General features: G+C 40.3%; 1 protein-coding gene across 2 annotated transcripts in view; it reads right to left on the bottom strand.

Annotated features, from left to right (window-relative positions):
• Pggt1b (protein geranylgeranyltransferase type I subunit beta) overlaps positions 1–27,640 on the bottom strand; it is a 51,738-nt gene that overhangs the window by 18,826 nt on the left and 5,272 nt on the right. For both annotated transcript variants that reach the window (XM_034518084.2, XM_076912678.1), the window contains 4 exons: positions 14,573–14,640; positions 10,815–10,966; positions 9,546–9,678; positions 4,010–4,055 (listed from right to left, as the gene is read on the bottom strand). In XM_034518084.2, the coding sequence (XP_034373975.1) occupies positions 4,010–4,055; positions 9,546–9,678; positions 10,815–10,966; positions 14,573–14,640 (399 nt within the window). The remainder of the gene's footprint in view (positions 1–4,009; positions 4,056–9,545; positions 9,679–10,814; positions 10,967–14,572; positions 14,641–27,640) is intronic.

Raw genomic sequence — 27,640 nt, 5'->3', positions numbered from 1 at the left:
TCTTCTGCCTCTATGCCTTCTCCACAGTGACTGCCCTTTAACAAATAAGCCCTTCCTCTCTAGTTGTTTCAGGTACTTTGTCCCAGCAGCAATCACCTAGCATAAGAAGGTAAAGGCATGTTCCTGTAACAGGTCTTTTTCCTTCTGACTCTCACAGTGGTTTGGCCTTTCTGATTGACTCTATTACTTGAAAACCACTTTTCTCAGTAGGCTGGTATTTCAAATAAATGAGACTATATGTAAGTTATCAAATGGTAACTAGCACAGAACAGTAGCCAAATTACATAATAACTTTCATCTTAATGCATAAATCTGAGATTACAAATTGGTGATATGTAGGGGACAATTAGTTTAACTAGATAACTAAAAACAAAAACAAAAACAAACAAACAAAAAAAAAACTCAACCAAAAAACCCTTGAGACAATAAACAATCAAATTCCTGAACTGCTGGCTACACTGAACAAATGAAAGAATAAATTGTAAAAATGAAATTTTAGGTCTCAAAATTAGGTTTCTTAGGTTCAGAGTTTCAATTTACATAGGTTTCTTAGGTTCAGAGTTTCAATTTACACTCAAGTGTTAGCTGCCCCTGGGGTGCATTCCAAGGGCTTAAATAAACATTTCAAAGGCACAAAAGACCCAAGATAGAGGCAATAAAATACCTGGGTAAACGGAAGTCACTTGAAAGGAATTCTCCCAGGAGCAAGATACAGATGTAAATTAGGGTAATTGGGATGGGGGCTAGATGGAAACCAGGCTTGGGAACGGATGTTTGAGATATCCAATCATATGTAACCGCGCCAAACTTTCCCGCTCTCCCCAACCCCTACCCATAAATATCCCAAGTTTCCGGGGCTAGAGGGTCGGAATCCCTATCTCCTGCGTGAGATATATTCCGGCCCGAGGGCCCTCGTCATTAAACCTCCTCTGCAATTGCATCAAGAAGGTTTCTCGTGTGTCCTTGGGTTCGTACAGGTCCGGACTTGGGTGAGAGTCCCCTTTTGGGGTCTTACACAAACACAGTAGATTTGATAGTAAGTTGTTCCATGTTTCCCACACAGTACTAACAGGCTTGGAAATGAAGAAGACCATGGTAGCTATGTATGTGTGCTATGTGCTATTCATGTAGTGCGTGCATATATGTTAGGTGGGTGCACATGCACATATGTATGTCATAGGCTGATGTCAGGTGTCTTCCTTGAGCAATCTCAATGTTTTACATATACGTCACATATACATATATGCATACATACATACATGTTTGTTCACTGAGGAAAGATTTCTCTGTTTAGCCCTGGTTGTCTTAGAATTCACTCTGTAAACCAAATTAGCCTCAAACTCACAGAGACCCACCTGCCTCTGTCTCCCGAGTGCTGGGAATAAAGGTATACACCACCACGTCTGGCTCAGTACTATTTTTTGAGACAAGACACATCACTAGGTTCCAGTGTTGGGGCTCCAAGTCCATGACACCATGCCCAGCTTATAGAGGGAAATCTGAACTTAGGTCATCAGTCATCATGCTTACATGGCAGGCACTTTATCAACTGAGGTGCCTTCCCACTGTGGGCTTGTCAGCAGGCTAAGTGTGGTAGTAGAATACCTGTAATCTCAGCACTACAATGGCAGAGGCAGGAATAATGCATGCCTGAGATATGCCTGGGCTACACAACAAGCCCTCATCTCAAGAAAATTAAACAAGATTGGGAAGATGGGGACTCAGTGGATAAAGCACCTGCAGGACAAATGTAGGGACCTGAGTTCAGATCTCTGAAATCTACATAAAGCTGGACATGGTAGCACAGGTCTGCAATCCCAGCAAGCTAGCAAGTCTAGTCTGTCTGGCAAGTAAGAGACTTTTCTCAAACACGGTGGAAGGTGAGAACCCACATCTAAGGCTGTCCTCAGATGGCCACATATTATGTAGCATGCATGTGCCATGCTTATATCCAAGTACACATACATAGTATAAAGTGACACACAAACACATTAAAGAATTTAAAGTATGCATTCTGAGATGTTAAAATGAGACATGCTCAGCATGTAAGGGAGATGACACTGTTCAGATCTGGGTGAATACAGGGTTAACTGATAAAGATGATCGGTTCAGCTATATACCAAATGTGGTATAAATACACCACCAGATAAAAAGGCCAAGTTCCTGTGGGGATTATAAATAAATGGAAAGAGGTAACAGTAAACAAATATATAAATACAGGTCACTTAGAAAATGCAAATTGTAGAAAGAAAAACAGAACTAGAACAGGAATCACAGAATGGGCTATATGTGTGTGGTTAGCCTCAAAGCCACAGTTAACAGATATTCAGAAGATGTCAAACTTCTGCACATGAACTACAATCCATCACTGATAATACGGATGGCTACTCAGGTTAAATTGACTCCAAAGGAAGACCTGAGGGATTCGGGAAGACTGTTCTTCCTTATAGGATGCTTCAGAGAGTAAGTATCATGTTTGGACAGTCCTTCATATCCCAGAAAATAATATTCCAGTGTCTCCCATGCCAGTGAGACGTCTCCTCAGAGTGCTACAGAAGCAAGCATGGGAGCCTATCTTTCGAGAAATTCTTGGAGCTATATATTTCCTCTTCATGTAACCACATCCCTCCCAATCATGGGGACGAACAGTAACATAGGTGCTTCTGAACCAGTTAGAGCTTGGACATACATGGATGGAAAGTGCTCAAATAATTAAGTGTTTATTGTTTCACAACATAAGGCTCTGAAATTCACGCAAAGATAGCTTCAAACTCATTTTTCAAGAATGGAAATGTGTAAAAGCCAGCCATCAGTCGCTGGCATTTGATGTAAAGTTCCAAACACGAAATCCCCAATATAGAATACACTCTACTCCAAAGAAGCATGTAGCCTATAAAGAGGTATGATGGACCATGTATGTCTAAAAATAAGTTTAGGGAAACTTTTCCCTTTCCATCATCCAATGAATGAATAAACAGCCTCTCCCCTCTCTCTGCCTAAAAATTCCCAGGACCGACTAGGAAGGGAGACTTGAGTTCATAACTCCTGACCTCCATGTTGATTGACTAGTCGTGAAATAAGCCCTTTCTTTTTGCAAACTCAGTGCTATAGTTTGGCTCTTATGTATCATGGGAAGTGAATCTTGTTTGGTATCTCTGTCACCAGCTATACTCACACCCATCTGTGGAACTTGAGCATATACTGAAACCATGGCGTCATACTTTAATAGGGAGTCAGAGAAAAAGTCAAAACATTTTTCTATATAGAAGGACAAAACGTCTGTTTTGTTGATGAGGAAACTTTTAGGGAGATTCAGGAAGCATGGTCACACTGTTGGCAGTGCCAGGCTAACACCATTCTCCAATACTACAAGCAGAGGAATGGGGCAGGAAGTGAGTACAACACAGCATATCCGGGCATGAGAAACCTCAAGTTCACCAGAGTCCCCAGCACCTGGGCCAACTTCTTAGAAAAGCAGAACGGAAGCTTGATTACTTCTGAATTCAGATCTGGACTTGAGAGCACATATTGTTGATGTGCTAACAAACTTAATAGCTGCCCTCATACAACTCCAGTCCTGCTCTAAGTGAGAGAAATGTGAGGGAGTAGACTGGCTCAACAGAAATATGTGATTATCACTAAGGATAGTATGGAAGGTAAAGAAAAATTTTCACGTTCAATATATCTCTTTGGTTTAGTCTTTCAAGTGTTATGCCAAAGTGAATAACCTGGTTTTTCTTAGTAACAGCTTAAAAACCAATACCAACATATTTTCATGCAGCTAACATTTTAACAAATTACTAGAAATCTTTCTGGTCTGAACAATCTCTTAATGATTAGTGATCTAAGAGGTTTCAAACAGCTAAGTACTGCAGTGTAAAAAAAAAAAAGATAGACGTGGGAAATCGACAGAGTCATGGTACAGCAAGGGCTGAGAAAGGCTGAGGTGTTCTATACTGACGATGCTGCAAGCTCTCTTAGAAGGACACAATCACTTAAGAGTACTTACCATGAGACTCAAGGCCCGCTCCCTGTGCCAGCCCATTGTCATAGGACTGAAAAAGAAAAACAATTTAGTTTAGCTAAGTGGACAGTGAGTTAACTCTGTTGACCTCTTTTATATACTCTAAAATTGTGCAGTCTCCATTCTTCTCATAGCTAGCAGGCCAAACCATTAAGTGTTTTCAGGAGAGGCACATCTGAGATGTGTCCAGGGCACCCCTCCATTCTTGGTTCTGTTCAACAATAATCTCTACCCCTTACTCCTCATACTCTTCCAAGTGATCAGACAGTGAATGAAAACACAAGGATCACTCCTATTCAACTGCAGTCATAAAATAAATCTATTCTGAGGCGCTAGTTTTACTGAGGCTGAGAGCCTCCTAAAGTTCAAGGTCCTCATACATCTTCTAAAATCCAAACAGTAAGAACAACACAATTTATAAAACACAAACTTTGCAAAGACACTCCTAAGCTTCAGATTACTTGCTATAGAAAAAGTATCAAGTCTCAGCAAACCATCTCTGATAAACATTTACAAAGTCCAAAGGTAATTTGTGAAGAATTTTGAGGGAGAAAAAGGAGGGAGCTAGGCTTGGTGTAAGATTGATCTAAAATCACTACCTAGGAGGATGATCATCTAAGAGTAAAAACACGGGTTTAGTGACACATGCCTATAACCCCAACACTGGGGCAGTAATGCCAAGAAAGAGGACCCTTAACCAGTGGTAGCCAGCCTAACCAAGGAACTTCAGGTTCAGTGAGTATCAAAAGACAAAGTTAGAGAGCAACCAAGAAAGAACACCCAATATCCACTTCAGCCTCCACACATACACACACCCCAATACTAGCAAGTGCATACACACACACACACACACACACACACACACACAATCTGGACTGACAGTAGGAAGGAATAATAATGTGCTAAATGGTTTCAGGGGAGGAAAAGACAAAGAGATTAGCCAAGTGTATAGAGATCAGCCAGGTGTGTCGGCCCACACCTTTAGTCCCAGCAGTGAGAAGGCAGAGACAGACATATATCTTTGAGTTTAAGGCTAGCCTGGTCTACATAGTAACTTCCAGGGCATTCAGGGATACAAAGATATTCTGTCTCAAAAAAAAACAAACAAAAATCCAACAGAACAAAATTAAAAAACAAAAGACACTAAATTGCAGGACTCTTAAATAACAATTATTTAAATTAAAAACACAAAAAGGGAAATTGGAAAGCTGGAGACATGGCTCAGTAGTCAAGAAACTAGACTGTTCTTAGAGAGAGGACCCAAATTCAGTTTCCAGCACCTATGTTGGGGGGGGGGGGGCGTGATAAAGAGGCTCACAACCATCTGTAACTCCAGCTCCAGGAAGATTCAACTTCTTTGCCCTCTACAGTCATCTAAACTGTGTGCACATAGCTCACTCCCACAAAATTACCAATAATAAATCCTTTTCTAAAAAGAAGGGAAACCAAATATGGGCAGAAAATAAGAATACAGAACAGAGATAAGGAGGTAAAAAGGGAGCAGACAGCTCAGCGGTAGAGCACTTGCTCAGCATGCAGACAGCCAGCCCTGGGCTTCAGCTTAAACATTTCTTTGATCACAATCAAAAGAAGTAAAAATGCCAGAGAGAAACTTCTTGAAATGAAAATATATACATACATACATATGTGTATATATATATATATATATATATATATATATATATATACACATACACACACACACACACACACACACACACACACACACAAAGTCCAATGGTAATTTGTGAAGAATTTTTAGGGAGAAAAAGGAGGGAGCTAGGCTTGGTGTAAGATTGATCTAAAATCACTACCTAGGAGGATGATCATCTAAGAGTAAAAACATGGGTTTAGTGACACATGCCTATAAATAAATAAATATATATATGAATATACATATGAATATATATATACATATATATACACACATATATTATATACATACATATACATATATAATTACATATATATATATATATATATATATATATATATATATATATATATATATATATATATATAACAGAAAGCCAAAAGACCAGGGCTGGTGATGTAGTTCATGGTGAGAATGCTTACCTAATAGGACAAAAGACCTATGTTTCAACAGTAGAGGTAGGCAGGTGGATTACAACAGGATAAAGAAAAGGAAGGAAGGAGGGAAGGAAGGAAGGAAGACAAGACATTTTTAAAGGAGTTTAACATTCTATTGGTAAGGCTATATTGAAAAGGGCACTTTCTATGGAGGTTGGAATAGAATTTAGCTTATCTTTTTATTAACTTTTTTTTTTTTATTATTAACTTTTTTCTTTTTTCCTAAGGAAGAAATAGGCTTACTGAAAACACTGTAAGAGCAGTGGGCTGGGTAGTAACAAGAGTACTATTCACAGCCTGGTCCACTTGGTCCATCTTTTGGAGGGACAAAAACAAAATATACCTAATAAAATTGCATATGTACTTAGCTTTTGACCAAACAATATACCTGAAGATGTAATTGTAATATATAAAAAGATATGCAGGCTATCAATAATAGTGCTGTTAGTGAAAAAAATAGATAATTCTCTATAAAGAATAGTTGTAAATGAAGAATTTTAAGAAGATACTGTGTCACAGCCACACAGTTAAGTAATGTAAATTATAAGAAAAATATAAGAAAAAGAATGAGGAAAACTGATTTTCAAGGTATGTCATTCAAGGGGGAAAGGCCATTTACAGGAAGAGGCATGTGCAGTATTTTATGGCCTGGTTAAATATATGATGAGTTTGCAGTTCTATGTGGGATAGTTTTGTTAACAATAATTATACCTGGTTATCATTTTCATTTAGAAATTAAGTATTATATAAAGAGTATGATTGTGTGTGATGGCTAATCTTGGTTGTCAACTTGACTAATCTATAATTATATGTGTAATTAACTAAAAACCACACAGCTAAGAATTCCTGTGAGGGATTTTTTCTTGATTGAATTATTTGAAGTGGGAAGACCCATCCTAAAGCTGGATCGTTGGAGATCAAAAGACTAACCCTAAATCTGGGCCACTTATGGTGGCAGCCCACATAAAAGGATCTGGAAGAAGAAAATTTTTGTTCTTTGCCTTGCCATGAGCCAGCTACGAAAGGCAAAAGGCATGCAAGTAAATTTTCTGGAGATGCCCCCAATGCTTTGTATGGCTGTGATGGGTAAGCTCTGACTTGCAGGGCCTTCAGAGACTATTCAAGAATTGCTTATTGCTACTGATATGCCTTTCCTGTCACTATCACATAGCCTAATGATTCCTAGGCATTAGTCTACCCTTCTGGGTAGATTTTCTGCAGATCAGATACTATCATGCAGCAATGTTGTATAGACAAATTGATGATTTCATAATTCCTGATGATTTTATAGAATTCCTAAATTTATACAAGTAATTTTCAGCACTCTGAAAAGCTGCAAATAGGACTCTGTAAGCCTTCATGTGTCATGGGCTAATTGCAGTAGGATAAGAAAGCAGGCTTGGAACAGATTTACTACCAAGGAAAACCATTCATTCTAGGTCAGGTCTGAGGATGAAGTTACAGGTGTGCACTATGATAACGAAGGGAGGCCATGTGGAACTGCACTGCTTTGAGCTTAATCATCCTTCTGTAACTCCCCTTCTGGGTAACATTTTTATCTATCAGTAATTTTCTAAAGAACTTTTGTCTAAAAAGTTATAAAAAAGGCAGAGAAAAGGAATAAAAGGGTGGCTTGGAGGGTTCTGCCCCATCCACTAAATGTATATATGCATGTCTGTGTGTCTATATATACACATGCAGGTATATGTGTATATATGTAAGTATGCATGATCATTTGTGGAGTTGATGAGACAGGTGACGGTCAGGCCTGACCAGTGTGTGTGTGTGTGTGTGTGTGTGTGTGTGTGTGTGTGTGTGTATGTGTGTGTGTGTGCACGCATGCGTGTGCGTGTGTGTATGACTGTGTACATCTGTGGATATTGCTTGTGTAAAAGATATTAATTCTTTCCTTTCTTTTTTTCTCTAGGTCACAAAAAGTTAATGAGTTGCAAGCGGTTTTTGAGTGAGTAAGGGAGGGAGGAAGGAAGGGAGGGAAGAGAGAGAAAAAATAGTGCTTATTAAGGCACAAACATATAGAGAAAGTTACATAGCAAGAAACCAGTGCTTACTAAACCACAAATAGTAAAGTTATAAGGCCAGGGATCTTTGACCTGTGTCCCTCCAAGTACCGTTCCCCTAAAGGCCAGGGCAGGCCCCCAGCATTGCCTGCTTGCCCTTACTCTCACTGGCAAGTTTATCCTGTTGCCGAGGCATTGCTTCCCTGGTATTAAAACCTACTTCTTGCCGGGCAGTGGTGGTGCACACCTTTAATACCAGCACTTGGGAGGCAGAGGTAGGCGGATTTCTGAGTTCGAGGCCAGCCTGGTCTACCGAGTGAGTTCCAGGACAGCCAAGGCTACACAGAGAAACCCTGTCTCGAAAAACCAAAAAAAAAAAAAAAAAAAAAAAACACCACCCTACTTCTTTTGGGACTCCAAAGTAGACTGATGTGATGACTGGTTGAGACATCTAGCCTCATGGACTGAACAAACCAGATGTGTGGCCTTTCCATCAGGAGACAGCCACTGTTGTTCCAGCCAGAACATAGCCTATGTAAGCCACTCTATGACTCCCATTTGATATACATATAGGTCTAATACAGATTTTAAAAGAAGAAATAAAAGGCACATAGATCTTATCAAACTGAAATATAGGGCTGGAGAGATGGCTCAGAGGTTAAGAACACTGGCTGCTCTTCCAGAGGTCCTAAGTTCAATTCCCAGCAACCACATGGTGTGGGTCACAACCACTTATAATCATATCTGGCTTGCTGTATACATAATAAATAAATAAATAAATAAATAAATAAATAAATCTTTAAAAAAAAAACCCTGAAATATAGAAAAGATAAATGAGAATGTTACCTACAGAGTGAATGAAAACAAGATGGTAGGTTTAGGGGCTAAGAAATGGTGGTAGTAAACAGGAGTAAGAAGTTACACTCCTCTGAGGTGTTTCTGTAATAGTTCTGACATCCAGAAACGTTAAGTTATACATATTAAGTAACTAACATGATAGATAGATAGACAGACAGACAGACATCAGTGACTTTTTGGGGGATGCAGAATCTAAATGGAATGACTACCTATAAAAGAAATTCAAACAGAAATAAATAAATCTAACTGTAGTTGGAATGGTTATCAAGAGGGAAAATAAATAGATCCTGTATAGTAAATTGAAACTTGATCTTATCTATATAGACTAATGGCTCTTAATATGCTAATAAAAGCACATAGAAGCATAGATGGTGTTAGCCTATGTTTGTATGAGGGGATAGTCTCTGTATACATAAAGATATATAATTTTCTTAGCTCTGCTTGATGAGAAAAGGCCCAGATATCTTGATGAAGAGAGGAGGCATACATTACACTGAAGCCCTCAATACCAGCAATAATAACGTGAACTGGTCCTGTTTTACAACACAACTCACCATACTTCTTCTAATGTAGCTGATGGCTTTCTTCATATCCATGCCTGACCAGTTGTTGAGCATATAGCAAATGCAGGAAGCACAGTACACAAACCTCATGTCGTTCTCACTGCCTTCAGGAACAGCACAGAAGCTGGAAACAAGGACGGGAGGCTGCATTAGGCTCACTTACCTCAAGCCAGGAGCATGTCTCTGTGTCTTCACTCACAGAAACATCTATTGCTGACTTTACCCGCACCACATACTACAAATGGCCCTAACCCCTGGATGGTACTCATACTCACAAGTTGTCACTGCATATACATTACTATACAACAACTCTAAGTTGTTTACTCCCAAGAAGGGATACTGTGCCACAACAGCTCCCAATTAGCTGCAGAAAAATTAGTAAATAAGACCGCACACATACTATTTAGTAGTAAGAAATGCCTAAACCCATGTTTTATTATGTGAAATTTCTCCTACATGTATATAGAGAGTTGATCTATTATATTGTGTTTCATTACACAGTTAGTTTCTAAGAGGTAATGGTCTGTGTTCCATTCCTCTTTCTGGCAGAAATCTGGGGCAACACTGGATTCTCAAATGACCGTTTATGTCTATTTTTCCCTGATCAAGAGCAGTGTCCTGAAAACACAGACAAGACAATAAGGGTCACAGTGTACAGTGCAAGGATGTAACCGGCAGTGATTGGTCCACAAAGCCTTTTCCTTGGAGATCATGACTTCATCAATTAACAACTTAGAACTGTTTGTTACTCTTAGAAGAATCTTCAAGCACAAACATAAAGAAAGCATCAGGTATCAGTGGGCACTAGCTTCTCCATCATTTAAATATGTTCCTCAGTGGACTGGAGAGCAAACTACCTAACTCTGAATGTAATATTTAATGCTCAATCCTTTCTCTCCATCAGAACTTTTACAGAACCAACACTCAAATTAAGTATCTTATTTCAAAATATGTTTCATCTAAAAGATAAAATTTAAAAAAGCAAAAGGAGTCCTACTAGAAAGTTAGCTTTATTTTTGTTCATGTAAAATGAGGTATTATTTCATCAAGCACTTAACTATATATTCAAACATTCTGTGGTTCATTTCCATTGTGTGAGTGGGGGTCTAATCCAGGACCTTCAACACATTAATTATGTACTAACTCTTGAACTTTATTTCTAGTCCCGGGTTCTAACAATCCACTATAGTACTATATCCAGTTTTTTAAGTTCCAAATAGTTTCTACTTACACACGAAAATACCAATGAGTAGTTCATACCTTCCGTCTTCCAGCTGAAGTGCTCTCAAGCCTGCTAAGCAAGCTTCTTTATCTACTCGGCTTAAGTCATCTCCAAGAATAATTAAACAGGAAAGACCTGTGTAAGTCATCGCTATGTGTCCACTGTCGTAAGGATGAGCTGTTCCTGGATTCTAAATGCAAAATTAATATTATGTTAAATTAATTGAAATTTAAATTTTTCTTTCTCAAATAATGTTCAGCATGAGGTTTTAGTAAATGTTGCTTACACCAATTTGTACAGATATCCAACTGAGGAAAACATGCCTTAATTTTTAGATGTCTCAATATGTCTTCTTACAAGCTATAATGTTTATTATTATGATTATGATCTTCTAAGTTTATGAAAGTAGCTATGACATTTGAATAAACCACGTATTTGAAACTTTCTACTTAGTTCAACCGAACAGTATCATTAAGTTATGTCTTATAATGTTAGAAACTCAATATTTTAAAGCAAAAAAAATTTATAAAAAGAAGTAAAATTTGGGCTGAGAATATAGATAGCTCAGTGGTAGAGTGCTTGCCTAATGTGTGTTGAGGCTGTAAGTCTAATTCCCAGCACTGTCTGAGAAACAAAGAAAATGTATTGTATTTGGTACAAACCTAAATTAAACAGCACAGTATTATTCACCATATAACCTTATCATTCTATCATAAAGTTTAATCATTTCAATCGCTAATAAACATTAGCACTCAAATAAAAAAAGGAAATGCAAATAGTTAATTTTATACATTATTCGTCTGTATAATATTAAGCAAGGTCACACAATCTCAGAAATAAACCCCATTTAAACCTCATATGCAGAATCTAGCCAATAATGTCTGTGTATTACAAAGGTTAGAAACTTGATCCCATAATTTTCTTGTACAGTGACCTGTGCTTCCTCACAGAGCAAATCTGCATGAAATTCAATCCCTTTAACTCTGAACCCACCCACTGACCCACCCAACATACAATTCTTTATAGTCTCACTAACACCAATCACTGATCCACCACACACACAATTTGGAACCCACCCACTGACCTACCCCACATACAATTCTTTATACAGTCTCACTAACACCAAACTGATTTTTGATTTTCATCATATTGTGTTTTGAGTCCTTCTTCAGAACTCAATCTCTAATTCTCTTGACTATTCTATTTCACATAATGGGCTTCTTAGAATGCCCACAATGTCTCATTTTTCAGTATTCAAACCGATCACCTGCTATTTTAAAAGAACGGTAGGGAATCCAAACATTAATTAAATGTGAACCTTGACCTTTAAGAGATGAAGAGAAATCTGAGTGGTTCTAATGAGAGATTCGAGAGAGTTGATTATTCAAATGGTCATGAAGAAGATACAGTTCTACACAGATTTAAACAGGGACTCTGCTGCAGGAGAGCAAGAGCTTGGGAAGGTACAGATAGGAACAAGGTATCATGGAAAGAAAAAAAAATCAAAGTGAAATAGAAAAAGAAAACTCCTGGACATTAAAAGTATTATGTAATTTAACAGAGAATATGGGATTTGTGATGCAAAATAAATGAAAGGGTAAGATGGATGATGTACAAGTGCCTGTGCCCCATCAAAACTACACATAGACTATGGCAGCAATGGCACACGGGAGGTCTGGTGGTTTCTGAAGGGGAAAAACAATGATGGAGCAATTTTATTTATATATGGTACTGGAAAATCTCTTCATTTCCTTGGGTTTTTCTGCCCCACAGACCTATGCTCCCATCCTCTGTGACAACTTTTTGTAGGCCTATGTGATTGCATCTGAGTCTCTAGTTCCTGTTACCACAGAGATGGAGATGAAAGCCATACACAGTGAGATGTGGCTTCTCAGAGGGCACAGCGAGGCACATTGAAGGTTAAAATTGGGTACCATGAAAGTATATAAACTAGGGGCAAACATTTAACTCTTTAATTTTGGTTCTTGGAATTTTTAAACCATGCAGGGACTCAGATACAATGGTGCACACCTACAGCACACCTACAGTGCACACCTACAGCGCACACCTACAGTGCACACCTACAGCGCACACCTACAGCGCACACCTACAGCGCACACCTACAGTGCACACCTACAGTGCACACCTACAGCACACCTACAGTGCACACCTACAGTGCACACCTACAGTGCACACCTACAGCACACCTACAGCACACCTACAGTGCACACCTACAGTGCACACCTACAGTGCACACCGACAGTGCACACCTACAGCACACCTACAGTGCACACCTACAGCACACCTACAGTGCACGCCTACAGTGCACACCTACAGTGCACACCTACAGTGCACACCGACAGTGCACACAGACAGTGCACACCTACAGCACACCTACAGTGCACACCTACAGCACACCTACAGTGCACACCTACAGTGCACGCCTACGGTGCACGCCTACGGTGCACACCTACAGTGCACACCTACAGTGCACACCTACAGTGCACACCTACAGTGCACACCTACATGGGAAGCTTGAACTCAGAATTTTAGGGTCAACTTCAGCAATACTGTAAGCCCGTCTGAAAATAAATTTTAAAAAACATGATATGAAATGCCTTGGAGGCAGAGGTTATCTTGTGAAGGTGTAATTAACTCACTGTTTTACACCAACAAGTACATCTTACATCTGTACATGGTCTTGTGCTACACAACTGGCATCATTCCCTATGTTAGCAGATAATCCTATCCATTGTAACTAACTCAAAAGCCTCCCTTTAGTCAGGGTTGGCTTAAGTTGGAAAATACATGTATGAAAAAAAAAAAAAGGGAAGAAACACATTTTATGAATCCTTTGTTGCCATATTCCCTGCTACCAAGGCACTTAACTGAAGACATCTTGCTGATGTCGCCTAACCCTGATTCACACAAGCTTGTCTATAGTTTAAATGAGAGGAATAAAACTGAAACAGTCTCAATCAATCTTGTTATAACTACAACCACTGTCACTTCTAAAACCTTCAGAGTATGAAAAACTGGGAGTTTCTCATCCTGCTTGCAAGTATACACAATTCTTGAAATACTCAGAGTCATCCCATGACTGACAACCATCCTATAAGCAGACTAATTCAAAAACAAAAAAGCCTCTCCTTTGTTTCTGAGGCATATTCTAGCCCAGGCTGATACAGACTCGATTACAGAACCCAGGCCAACCCTAACCTCATTATAGAGCCTCCTATATCAGGCTCCCATTAGACCTCTTTTTAAAAGAGAAGAAAAAGAGTGGGAATATGGCTCAGTTGGTGGAGTGTGGTATGCCTGAGGTCCTGAGTGCCATACCATCCGAGTGAAAGAAAGGAAAGGGGGAGGGGTGATCAAGCTTTTCTCTATTTTCTATAAGTACAGTGCTGTTCTGGCCCTGCTTCTCTGAAGAAAAAGTTCTTTGCTTCATTGGGACTTCTCTATATACTGGCACAAGCTGGTTCAAAAGCCTCTGTCCAAAATGCTGGGGAAGCTAAGCTTCCTGCTATGGCAGTCATTAATCATTCACTTCCTGGAGAATAGCGCTCTCTCTCTCTCTCTCCTGAGAAACAAGAGCCCAGCATAGATCCTGCAACACAGGCAAGCTCACTGACTTCACACAAAGTACCTGAACATTGTATTTTGTTTCTCTAGGAAACCACTAATGATTAGCATATTAAACCTAGAAGCCTAATTCTTTCTAAACAGTTCACCTGCTTTCTCACTAAAATTTCCTTCTATCCTTTTCCAGCCCTCCAACCTACAGAGAACTAACCTTTGATGGATTGAATGGAATACCCAGGTATGAAGAACCTCGAAAACCACAGCGACTCAGATTCGACCCTAGAAAACAAAATATTTGCTTATTTAAAACACACCATCTCTGAATAGAATGCAGGCAGTTTAACTACACAATTGTTCAGTAACAGTATTTTAGTACCAAAGTTCCACTTTCTCTGCATATACACATGGTGCATGCAGGTGAGGGTGTAGAGCTGTGTGCACATGCAAAGACCAGAAGAGGACACCAAGAGTCTTGCTCTACTGCCCCCATCTTATACTTAGAGACAGGGTCTCACTGTTTCCACCAGGCTGGATAGCCAGTCCACCTTCCAGCAGCTGGGGTTACATGTAGCCGCCTGCGGCCACGGACCAACAGGGTTTTCCTGGAAATGAAGAAAGGGACAGAGGGCAAGAGAACGATGAAGCCAAGACAAAGTTTTCTGATCAAGGCTCGAAGTTTAATGTTCAGCTCTTCCATTTAAAGGGAAAGCCCCACCAAACCACTTCTTGTTTCAGCTGGAGATAGGTGGGGGAACCCATCCTTGGTCACTGTTGGAGGATGGTGGGGGAACCCATCCTTGGTCACTGTTGGAGATGTCTCAAGGCAAGCTCAGTGGGCAGTTTATTCTTCTAATTTTCTGTAGCAGGCTGTACGTTCAGCCAAGGTGGGTAACTCCATCTGAGTCCTATTATTTGGTCTACTGTGGTAAACAAGGTCTTTCAGGCCTGCTCAAGGCTGGGGGCAGGGCACAGTTACAGCCATGCACAGACACGCCTGGCTTTTATGTGGGTCTGGGGGTTGCACTCAGGTCCTCTTGATTTCATAGCCAAGTCCTCTTACATATGAAGGCTCACTGTCTCCTTTCTATGTGAGATGTGAGATGATGTTGAAGGCTCATCAGGAAACAAGCCCAGAGGCTAAGTGACATGTTGGAGGGAAGAGCTCACACAACAGGCTCCAGAGTCCAGGCTTCCCATCCAGTGTCTTCTACTGCTTCTTGAAACACGAGTAAACTAAAGGTGTATATTGTTCTATTAGCCTGGAAAGAACGTATATTCATAGTTCAGTCTTAAACCTGTGTTCCAGGTACCTGGCTTTGACATATGTAGGATACTTAAACCCATACTTGTTTTCTACTCAAAGTATATCTTTTTTTTTCTATTAGTAAAATTTCCTTTCTCTAGATATATATATACATACATATATATGTATAAGTATATTTATGTAAATATATACGTTGAGAACTAAAAAACTCATCTATACTTATGGGTTTAATGCCTGTTAGAAAACCATTATGATAGATATAAAAGGTAAGAATGTATTAGCATAGCAAAATTGACAGCTAGTAAAAACTCAAGATGGTTTAACAATGGAGTCTGGTGCCATGAACTTTCCTCCGTTGTGAAGACCAAATCATAACTCTCCCATTCTGCTTCTCCAAAGCGGGCTCTGACTGTGCTCATCCTGTTTCCCTGAAATACTTAGTGGTAGTTTATACATCTTTGCAGAAATAAGAAACACTGAACACTTCACACCAATCACGTCTCTCTGCTGGCAGCTCTAATGGTGGCGGTAAGTTCAGGGAACATGCCTTACTTTTGGTAAGACTAAAAAAAAAAAAAAAAAAAAAATTTGGTTAAGGTTTTTTAAAGAGTAACCAAACCATAGGTTACTCCATATCCTTTCTCTAAGTGATGATACATCCAAGAATGTACTTCAGGACCTTCATGAACGAGGTCATACGCACAAAGTGTCTGGTGCAGCTTGATGGCGGAAGTTTAGAAGTGACAGAAAAGTCTAACGGGCTTAATTATCATGCCGCATCCATCAAAGTGTACCCTGTGCTGATCTGAAAGTAATTATTAGTAAAACTAAGTAACAATGTGGAAAGCTACATCTGAACAAGAGAAATCAAAGATATAAAGCACATGTATGGTGTTTATAATCAGGCAAATGGTACAGCCGTAACAGCCGAGAGGGAATAGCAACATAGCAGTGGGATGAGAGGACCGCGTTTCCATCCTCTGAGTCAACGCTGATGAACAATCACTCATCACCTACTGTCTCAGATGATGAGGAGCCAATTCAAGTCTCACAAAGGCAACCAAAGCCTTTGCGGCACTACCTTACTGAAGTTCTACAGGAAAAGTCTGCCTCTAAGCTCAGTCACACTGTTGGCAGATGAGTTTCCTGTTTCTGTGGGGCTGCAGTCATAGTTTCATTGGGCTCTTAGCTACGAGCTCTCCTTGGCTCCTGAAGCCTAACTTACAGTTTCTTATATACCAGACTCTTCCAGAGAGCAGCTATCATTCACATTCTTTTCAAGATTAGTATCCTTCGGCCTTTCTCTTCTGTTCTACACACACACACACACACACACACACACACACACACACACGCACACGCGTATATATGTGGGAGACCCCTATGAATATGCTGCAACTTCAGGAAATTAGTTTAACCATAACTGTCAACTACAGAGTTCACCAGCAAGAACCCAATGTCTGACAGAAAAAGAAAACAAGAATCTGTGGTGCAGGGTCAGCACCATTCCACACAGCCTTCATCAGATGCCTTTTTCCTTCGTCGTGACTTTGTTCTAATCACTTCAAGGTGGTAAGCAGTGTCTAAAGTGTATTTCTTATATGATCCAACCTGAACATCAGCTTCCTCTTTTCCTCCCCTGATAAAGATCTTCTCCCATGTTACCAACTCATTAGTACTTTACTATAAAAGTCTGATCCCATTTTTACTTGAGCTTGAAAATAAAAGTTCTATGCATATTTTGAGTATAACCCCCTCCTTAGGAAGTTCTTTGTTGGGGATTGGTTCTAATGCTTTGGTTTAACTAGGAATCTGTGTGTCCAAATGGTTAAGGTCCTCGTCCTCAGTTGGTTTTTGATCAATCAATCAAAATGCCAATGCCCAATGGCTGGACAAAGGGAGTTGGGGCGGGGCGGGACCCTTAGATTTCCATGGGCTAAGATGCAGGGAAGAGGAACAGCGGGCTCATCATGAAGCAGTGGAAGATGGGTGGACGTAGAAGCTGCAGGAGATAAAGCCAACTAGCCATGTGAGAATTCAGGTGGGTGGCCACTGGCCAATTCCTCGATTGGCCTAGGGTAGCGAAGAAAGGTTTAGGAGTGCCCAGCCTTTGAGGTGGCCAAAGCATTTTAAAATTAATTGACATATGTTTGAGTGTCTTCCATCCTCTAATTCAGATAGCTCCTGGGCAACCCCCAGGAGCCAGAGCAGTGTAGCCAAAAATCACTGCTATAGTTTTGAGGTCCCAATTACTTAGGACTACTCATTAAGGTGTTTTACATACAGTCTGACTTCAAAGAAAATGCTTCTGAGTAAAATATCACCTCCTTAGAGACAAAGTGGACACATGTCTGATTCTAAGGTTAGGTTAAATTCATAACCTTCTTGAGAAGCAGCAGAAGAAGCTGATGCTCAAATACTGTATCATTAGGAGACCTTAGCATGGACACAAGTAGCCAAACTCACCAAATGAATGACCCTTTTCTTCCTAATACTTGTGTTCTACATGGAAGTAACAACTTGTCTGAGTTGGTTTGCCTGCCTACCTACCCATCCACCCACCCATCCATCTATCCATCCATCCAAGATGGGCTCCTGTACCTCAGGTTGGTCGTCAAACTGTTACATAGTCAAATCCTTGAGTTCCAGCTTCTCCTGTCTGCCTCAAGAGAAGAGGTCACAGGCACATTATGAGCATGCCCAGCTGAAATGCGTTCCACTTCCTACTGGAACTGGAACATCCTGCAGGCAGAAGGTTGCAGGGTTCTTATAAAGGATAAAGGGCACGCTCAGGTTATAACTTAGCAGTGATCACAGTTTAATAAACAGCAACTATTTGAAATTGGCCAATTAAACTATCAAAAATAAAACAAGAAACAAAGAGCCCCTGCCCCATTTTTTTTTTGCAATTTTTAAAGAAATATTTCTTCAAAGTAAAGTATCCTTTCTTCTTTTCATATCGAAGAATGCAGTGTCGCCATGAAAGTCTATTTACAGTCTTCAGAGACAGTCATAGCATATGGAACACAATGCAGTATTTTTTCCCTCTTGTCAACTGCTGTGAACTGTGATGCTGGATTTTAAAAAAAAAAAAATGCTTTCAGTATAAACAACAGCATCCAAGGAAGATCTTATTTCTCAAGGCATGTTTACTAACTTTAAACCTAGGGCCAGAGAAAGATGGTTTATTCATCAAATTGGCTTATCAGCCATACACGTAAGTACCAATGTTTTGAAAATGATGTTCATTAAGAAGACATATTTACCATTTTTAAGTTCATTACATATTCTTTTCTAGTTCCTGTCAAGTTGGTTTTCTACTGAAAATTCCTTTGTAATTCTAGAAACTTACATATTTCATCATATTCAAGTATAATTGCAATTCTCTCCAAATTTATCACTCAAGTATATGCCAGGTGAAGGTGAAGCTTTATTCAAGAGCGCCATCTAGCGTTCATACTTAGCATCTGCAAAACAAATGAAAAGCTCCTTGCATACAGCCTGCCCACTAGAATCAGCTGTACATGCAACTTGACAAGATGTAGAGACATTTTGGGTCCTATCTCAAGCTTACATGAAAACCATGAATATGAAGCCTAGACAATCCTATTTTAAGTTAAAACACCTTGGTTAATGGTGGCAACCTTAACCAAGAAGAAACAAAAAGCCACCCCCGCCCCCTTTTTGCAATTTTTAAAGAAATATTTCTTCAAAGTAAAGTGTCCTTTCTTTACCCTATCGGAGAATGCAGTGTCACCATGAAAGTCTATTTACAGTCTTCAGAGACAGTCACAGCATATGGAACACAATGCAGTATTTCTTCTCTCTTTTGATTTCGTGGCACCCTCTTCAAAGGCAGGCAAGTGTATGTTACAATGGAAATAACAGAGCAGAAGAATAGAAGCTAATATGAAAAATAAAACCAATAGCTGGGGATGCTGTGAGCATAGTAATTTGTTTATGTAATATGTATTCATGTTTATGATAAAGTATTTAGAGTTATATTCTCAAAGAACACATTTGTTTGAAATGTATGCCTGAAAGATACACACTAAAGTTGACTTCTGTGTGCTGATTGGATAATGCTTCACTTTACAGTTTGTGGTTTTGCTATTAAGTTCAAAATAAAGACCAAGCAGATGCCATGCAATGTAAGACATTACATCCAGATAGTCTTAAAAAAAACAATATTGAGGCGGTAAGATGCTTTATGTAGTCTTAAAAACCGATGGTTAGGATGGCTCACTGGGTAAAGGCAGGCAACGCTCACGACCTGAGTTCAATCCCCAGAATCCATATAAAGTGGAAGGAGAGAATCTATTCCATGAAGTTGTCCTCTGACCTCCACACAAGTGCTGTGGCATGTTCACACACACACACACACACACACACACGTACGAACGTACCACACAAACTTACAAAATATGAAAGTTTAATGAGAACTTAAAAAACACTTTAGCTAGATATAGATGTGGTAGTGCAGTTATAATCCCAGGTCTTCAGAGGCTGAGGCAGGGGAATCATGAGTTTGTGTTAAGCCTGGGGTATATAGAACAAACTAAACAACAAAGTAGACTGACTTTATTTTTTTATTAATTATTTATTTACATTTCAAATGTCCCCTTCCCAGTCTCCCCTCGACAAACTTCCCACCTCATCCCCCCTGACTTTGCCTCTAAGAGTGTCCTCCCACCCACCTACCCACTCCTACCTCACCCCTCTAGCATCAGGACCAAGAACCTCCCCTCCCACTGATGCCAGATAAGGCAGTCCTCTGCTACATATGTAGTGGGAGCCACAGATCGGCCCACATATACTCTTTGGTTGGTGGTCTAGTCCTTGGGAGCTCTGAGGGGTCCAGTTGATATTGTTGTTCTTCCTAGGGGTTGCAATCCTCTTCAGCTCCTTCAGTCCTTCCCTAACTCTTCTATTGGGGTCCCTGGGCTCAGTCCAATGTTTGGCTGTGTGTAATTGCATCTGTCTTAGTCAGGTGCTAGCAGAGCCTCTCAGAGGAAAGCCTATACCAGGCTTCTGCCTGCAAGCACATCTTGGCATCAGCAATAGTAAGACTGACTTTAATTACGAGAGTTGCTTTTCCTAAGAATCTGTATATTTCCCCTCTTTTAAGAGATAACTGTATTATGAAAAGTTAACACATTCCAAAATCTTATGTAGGCATACGTAGCAAAAGGTAATGCTTAGGCCACAATAAACCGTCACTGTGAGCTCAAGTGGCTAGTAGAATTCAAAACCTGAATCAGTCATTATTTGAGTTCCATTTTAAAAGTTAGGTTTCTGCACTAAGCAGACAGAATTCCAGTGAGGAATATGATAATTTTAAAATGTGCGCTTTTATGAATATAGAACTAATCCTTCACACATCTCAAAAAAATTCAAGGCTTTCTTATTAGAAGGATGCACTGTGCTAAACAAATTCCTTGTTTAAAGATGCCAAGACCCAAATTAACTGAAAGCTGGATAGTTGGGCTGGGGTTGTCAATTATGGAGAGCACTTGCCTAGCATGCTCTGGGCCTCAATTCAATCCACCCCTCCACAAAATAAACAAATGCACGTATGAAACAAAACCAAACCATAGCTAGAAAGCGCTTTCAGGTGCACTTTGTAAATTCCAAAGATTAGCTTTAGAACAAGACAGGGACCAATTCAAGAGATAGAAGATGGAGAACTTTCTCAAGAGACTGGAGCTTAGCATTGCTCTGAGCCAGTAATATTGCTGGAGTTCTGCAGACTAGGACTGGGGTGGGCTGAAGAGCTGGATCACCATGTTCTTCAAACGAATGCTCCGTCATTTCCTAAACATGTACTATGCTTGATCTAGCCTCTAGGAAAGCACACTTACTATAGTTTCAAGGATGCTGTCTGTCTGTCTGTTTATTTGTTTTTTTAGATAGCAAGCGAGGTGTGTTAGTAGGCTGAACATTCCAAAAAGGTAAGGATGGAAAACTACAGTTTGAGACTACCCCAGGCTAACTGGTAATTCTAGTAGCCTGGATTACAGTGATAGCTTGTCTCAAAAAAGTGAAGAAAAAGACAGACAGAGACAGCATGGGGAGAGGGGGGACAGAGACAAAGAGACAGAGAGAAAGGGAGACAGAGAGAGGAGCACAGAGAAGCAATTTCAAAATATCTACTTAGGTCACCTCCATTGATTCTTAGGTGCCTCTGTTATCCCAGGTGTGACTCACTACACTGGGGAATATGGAACCTGAAGAGGCCACCTCCTGTAGCCAGGCAGGAACACCAATGGAGCAACAGAGACACCAACCCACCCACAAAACTTTTAACCCAAAATTTATCCTGTCTTCAAGAAATGCAGATACAGGGGATAGAGCAGAGACTGAGGGAAAGGCCAACTAATGACCAGTCCAACTTGAGACCCATCTCATGGGCAAGCACCAATCCTTAACTGTATTAAGGATACTTTATGCTTGCAGACAGGACCAAGTTGTCCTGAGAGGCTCCACCCAGCAGCTGACTCATACAGATACAGACACCGACAGCCAAACAATGGATGGAGCCTGGAGACTATTATGGAAGAACAAGAGGAAGGATTTTGGGCCTCAAGGGGATAGGAACTCCACAGGAAGACTAACAGAGACATCTAACCTGCACCCTTGGGGCTCTCAGAATCTGAACCACCAACCCAAGAACCTGGACCTAGGCCTCCCCACACTTATATAGCAGATGTGCAGCTTAGTCTTCACATGGATCTGAACAACTGGAACAGGGCTATCCCAAAAGGTGTTGCCTGTCTGTGGGATATGTTCTTCTAGCTGGGCTGACTTGTCTGGCCTCAATGGGAGAGGAAGAGCCTAGTCTCACTTGAAGTGTCAGAGTGGAGGGATACCCAGAGGGCTCCCACCCACTCAGAGAAGAAGGAGAAGGAGTGTTGGAGGAAGGAGTGTGGGAGGGAGTAACCAGGAGGAGGGCAGTGAGTGGGATAAAAAGTGAATAAGGAAAAAAAAAAAAAGGAAAATATCTACTTTGAAAGAAACCAGTATTTCTTATCCTCTGTCATAGTTAGGGTTTTACTACTGTGAACAGACACCATAACTTGGAGCTGGCTTACAGGTTCAGAGGTTCAGTCCATTATCATCATGGCGGAAAGCATGGCATCGTCTAGGGTGTCATGGTGCTGGAGGAGCTGAGAGTTCTACATCTTGTTCCAAAGGCAAACAGGAAAAGACTGTAGCTAGGAGGACAGTCTCAAAGCCCATTCCCACAGTGACACACTTCCTCCAACAAGGCCACACCTTCTAAGTGCCACTCACTTCCCTGGGCCAAGCATATACAAAGCACCTCACCCTCTCACTAGTCAGTCTTCTTGCTGATGCTCCACACTATCTGACCTAGTCTGTTATCTTCTAGGTTCTACTAAGCAAAACGCCAATTCATTGACTGTCATGAGAGCCTCAGAGTTACAGCATTTACTGCCCTGAACCAAGAGAGAACAGAAAACTCTACCTAGTGCTTCCTCTAGCATCACTACTGTCTGTGTTACTGTGAACAAATTATAAAGCCTCTGGACCTCACTATCTTTATCTGTACAACAATGTGATGTAACCTCTCATTAGTGGTCAGAAGAGAGAGTATACAATTCCCAACCTAAATAGTTCCTCTGATAAGAATGGCCTGATGCTCCAAGAGTCTAACAATACACTTATTAATAAGATGCCAACAGAGTCTTTACAACCCCCAGAGTTAAGTGGCTGACTACGTATTTACAATGTCCTTAAATGTTTTGCATGGCACTTAGGCAGTGAGGCAGCACTGACACCTGGGAGTTGTCAGTCCAACTCTATCCTTAAACATTGGTGCAAGGACTCAAACACACTTCTTTAAAAAATATTCATTATTTTATAATTTGAAGATGTATTTTGATCATATTCTGACTCGCTCTTCTCCCTCACCCTCCTAGCTCCACCCCTACCACCCTACCTCCCCTGCCAACTCCAGATCCTTTTTTTTTTTTAAATAACCCCTCAAATCCAATTAGTGCTGCTCATCCAGTTTTGAGTGTGGGGCCATCTACAAAAGAAAGCTTTACGAAGAACACTGTTTTGTCCCTCTTCTAGAAGTCATCAACTGTTCACAGCTCCTCAGGAAGGGCTGAGAGCTTGTGAGCCCATTCTCCCTCCATGCTAGACTGCTGACTGGCCTGATCTTGTGAGGGTTGTGGTCAGGCGGCCACAGCTGCTGTGGGTTTGTGAGGATAGCACTCCTGTTATACCCCTGTCTTCCCCAGCTGCTGCCTCTTACAATTACAATCTTCTTGCCCACAATGGATCCTGGGCCAGGGAGGGAGGTGTGGTGTGGTGTGGTGTGTGTGTGTGTGTGTGTGTGTGTGTGTGTGTGTGTGTGTGTGTGTGTGTGTGTGTGTGTGTGTGAGAGAGAGAGAGAGAGAGAGAGAGAGAGAGAGAGAGAGAGAGAGAGAGAGAGAATATATGTCTGTGAAAGAGACAGACCAACAGACAAGACAGAATTAGTCTCTGCTCTTTGACCATTTTTGAGTTTCTGTTTTAACAACTCTCTACTACACAAAGAAGCTTCTCTAAAGAGGCCTGAGAGCTTACCAATTAATAGGGAGAGAAATACAGATTTACAGGGCAGTTTGGTGTTTATGTTGGTTTAGTAGAATAATAGTAATATGTCACCTCTAGGGCCTGTGAGTTGCCCAACCATGGGCTCTGGTCAGATTTACAGCGCCAGACATGTATTTTCTTCTGTGAAGTGGACCTAAAATCCAAAATCCAATCAGAAGGGAGTTGGTTACCCCCAAATACCTTGCCTCTCAGTTTCTTCTTCTGGATCAGGGGAAGGATAAATCTGATAACAATCTGGCTGTTCTTTGAATACTACAAAATATTAAATGATGTACATTATTTTTTCTATTAGCAAATAAATATCTGTAAATCAGTTTCAGTTTTAAATAGTTTATTTTAATTGTTTGAAAAGGGGTTAAGTGGAACATTTTCTAATTTAAAAACAGATATTTTTATATTAGATGATTCAAACACTTTAAATACCTAGAAAAATTTACCTCACCTTGTTATCTCCTATCTCTGCTCCATCTACTTGCCCCTCCACAAAGATTTTTCATATATCCTTTCGAAGACTTTCTCTATACATTTAAATTACGGACTTTAACTGTTAATACATGTGTGTTTTACTTGCTTATTGGCTTTAAGACCAGATGAAAGGGTCCCACTAATTTCCTAAACTGGTCTAGACTCCTGTCCTCTAGCAACCTTCCTGCCTCAAGGTCCTAAGTAACTGGAACTGTCAGTGCACACCACCATGGTGACCCTATATATTTTCAATTTATCATGTACCCATATATGTAACTTTCATTTTTTCAAATCTGATTTTTAATGGTGGTTCTTAAATGCTTTAACCTGCCTTGTAGCCCACCACTCACCAGAGGCAGTGAAAAAGAAAGGATACAGGGAAAGTAGACCTGTTTAGAAAGGTTTTGGGAAGCAACTCCCATCTACGTTGTCTGGAAATCAGCATTCAGTTCATAAGTTAGCAGGCAGCTCGATCCACTTGCAAACACCTCATGGATACACCGGCAGTCCAGTTCAGTAGAGTCTGGTTAGCAACAGCAGTGATATGACCTAGCAGAGACAGCCAGGCCTTAGCCTAGGCTCAAGTCAGCAGAAGGGACCCAGAGGGACACCAGGAGAAGTTCTCGGCTGTGCCTCTCTCAGGGAAGCAAAGCATTGTACAGCTAGCTCTATACCAAGCCTCGCTCTCTTTCCTTCATGCCACTCCATCCTATTTATACCCTCCAAACCTCACGTGTCCTCCATGTGCCTTGCCTCAGCACAGGTCTTGCCTCAGCATATGCTTCCAATCAGCCTGAGTTCTTGGAGTCCCGACAAATGCAGGTCAACTATGCAATGTAAGGTGGACCAATACATGGATATAGTTAGCAAAGAATCCTTCAACCCATGTCCTTTCACGTGCCTGCTTTAGTAGACTATGCTATCTCCTGGGCCTGCTTCAGTGAAACATTCCGTCACAAATCTGCCTTAGTCTTTCAGCTGTGTCCATTTCAGGAAAACACTCCTTCGTGTGTTTACCCCAGCAAAACACCATCCAACACAATTGATTCTCCAAAGAACCCTAAGTTTCCACTTCATATATATGACAGACAGACTTTTAGTCCATACATATGCAGGCCTCCCTCTATTCTCTTTACTACAATACAGCAATTTTTTACTGTAGTATAGCTTATTTTAATATTTAAGTCTTAATGAACACCTATTTTGTTTCTAATTTGTCACTATAACAAAACATTTTAGTTTATTTTCTGAAGTTAATAACAAATTACCACACTTGTAGTGATTCACATTTATGTATTTGTGTGTACATGTATGTGTACAGTCAGTCATGTGCATGCCACAGCACATGGGTAAAGGTCAGAGGACAACTTGCCAGAGTTGGTTCTCTCCTCCACTGGTGAGAGTTGGAGTGACAAACTCAGGTCACTGGGCTTGGGAGCAAGTACCCTTAACTGCTGAGTCATCTCAGCAGTTACTTACTGAATCAGTAAACTTACTTAAATCAGTAAACTTACTGATTTAAAATAACAACAACACAATATTCCTTCAGAGTTTTGTAGGCCAAAATCCAAGCTATGGTGTTAGTGGTCTTATATCCTTCTGGAGGCTGGAAAGAGTCCAATCTAGGCCTTCTTTTTACTTGAGTGACTGTGAGCTATCCTTGTCATTCCTCAGCTTGATGACGTCACACTGCAGTCCTTCATCTGCTACCAGACAACCTTCCCCTCTGTGTCTCCTGAGCCTTCTTCTTAAAGAACATCAGTCTCAACTCAAGCTCCACCCCAATTACATATACAAATCCCTCATTCATCTATACGTGAGGCTCTAGGCAGACGAAGCCCTGTGCTGCAACCATCAGATATAGTACACACTGTACGCGAGACTTGTCAGATAAGATGAAAAAAAATTATACTTCTAATTTGCATTTCAAGAAGTTTGAATATTTTTACCTCCACCAGCAGATTATTAAATATTCTCTCCCCCGCAGTCTTGCCAACTTCTAAAACTCCTGCTAAATTGATGAGTTAGGTAAAAAATAATGTGCCTTTATTGTTTTATCTGCACTTTAAGGCAACCACAATTTTCGTTAAATCTGTCATGTACTAACTTTGTTATCATTCACTCCATAAAACTAAAAGTATGTATTTAATCAAATCTAACAAATGATTCTTAATCATCTGCTGGGTTCCTTTAACATTTGGTGTTAAACTTCCTAAACTTCACATGGCCTGGCAAAATCATATAAATACAGACCTAAGAGTTGCAGAGGCGAAGTCTACGTGGTATGCAAATGCGCCTAAGGGGTATGCAAATGCGTCTACGTGGTATGCAAATGCGCTATAAGTAAAATATGTGAAGAAACAGAAAATTTTCTAGACTAAATGTGAAAACATAGAAGAGGAAAGGGGAGACTCAAGGGACTACCAGCCTAACAATACCGCAGAGAAGACAAATGTCCTCCAGAAGCTGGCAAGCCCAACGGAAGTAAAGCTATTTAAAGCTTCAATGACTGATAGCTTTAAAAAAAACAAGAAGTTAATGTAACTAATAATATAACAGACTTAAAATACATCTCAAAAGATATGGGAAAATCCCAATTCTAACTCCAAAGAAGCTTTCAAGTTGTTACCAAAGTATAATAAACAAAAAGGAAACACATCTGTCAAAACTAAGCTCATGAACTCCTGTGAAATGCATGTGATAAGAACTCCAGAAGCTTCTCCCACTTTCTTCCAAGCACATGCCATGAATTCAGGCAATTTGAACTACATTTATATTTTGTATAAATCAAAGATATATTGTATACTACTTTCTTTCAAAACATGTCAATCATAAAGTTATAAAATTTGTAAATTTAATGAAAAAAACTTTATACTTTAAGAAATAAAGTCTGCCGCTGGGCAGTGGTGGCGCACACCTTTGATC

The sequence above is a fragment of the Arvicanthis niloticus genome, chromosome 14, assembly GCF_011762505.2.
Source record: "Arvicanthis niloticus isolate mArvNil1 chromosome 14, mArvNil1.pat.X, whole genome shotgun sequence".
NCBI lineage: Eukaryota > Metazoa > Chordata > Mammalia > Rodentia > Muridae > Arvicanthis > Arvicanthis niloticus.
The sequence above is the reverse complement of the archived record's forward strand: the minus strand, read 5'-3'. Positions and strand labels throughout refer to the sequence as shown.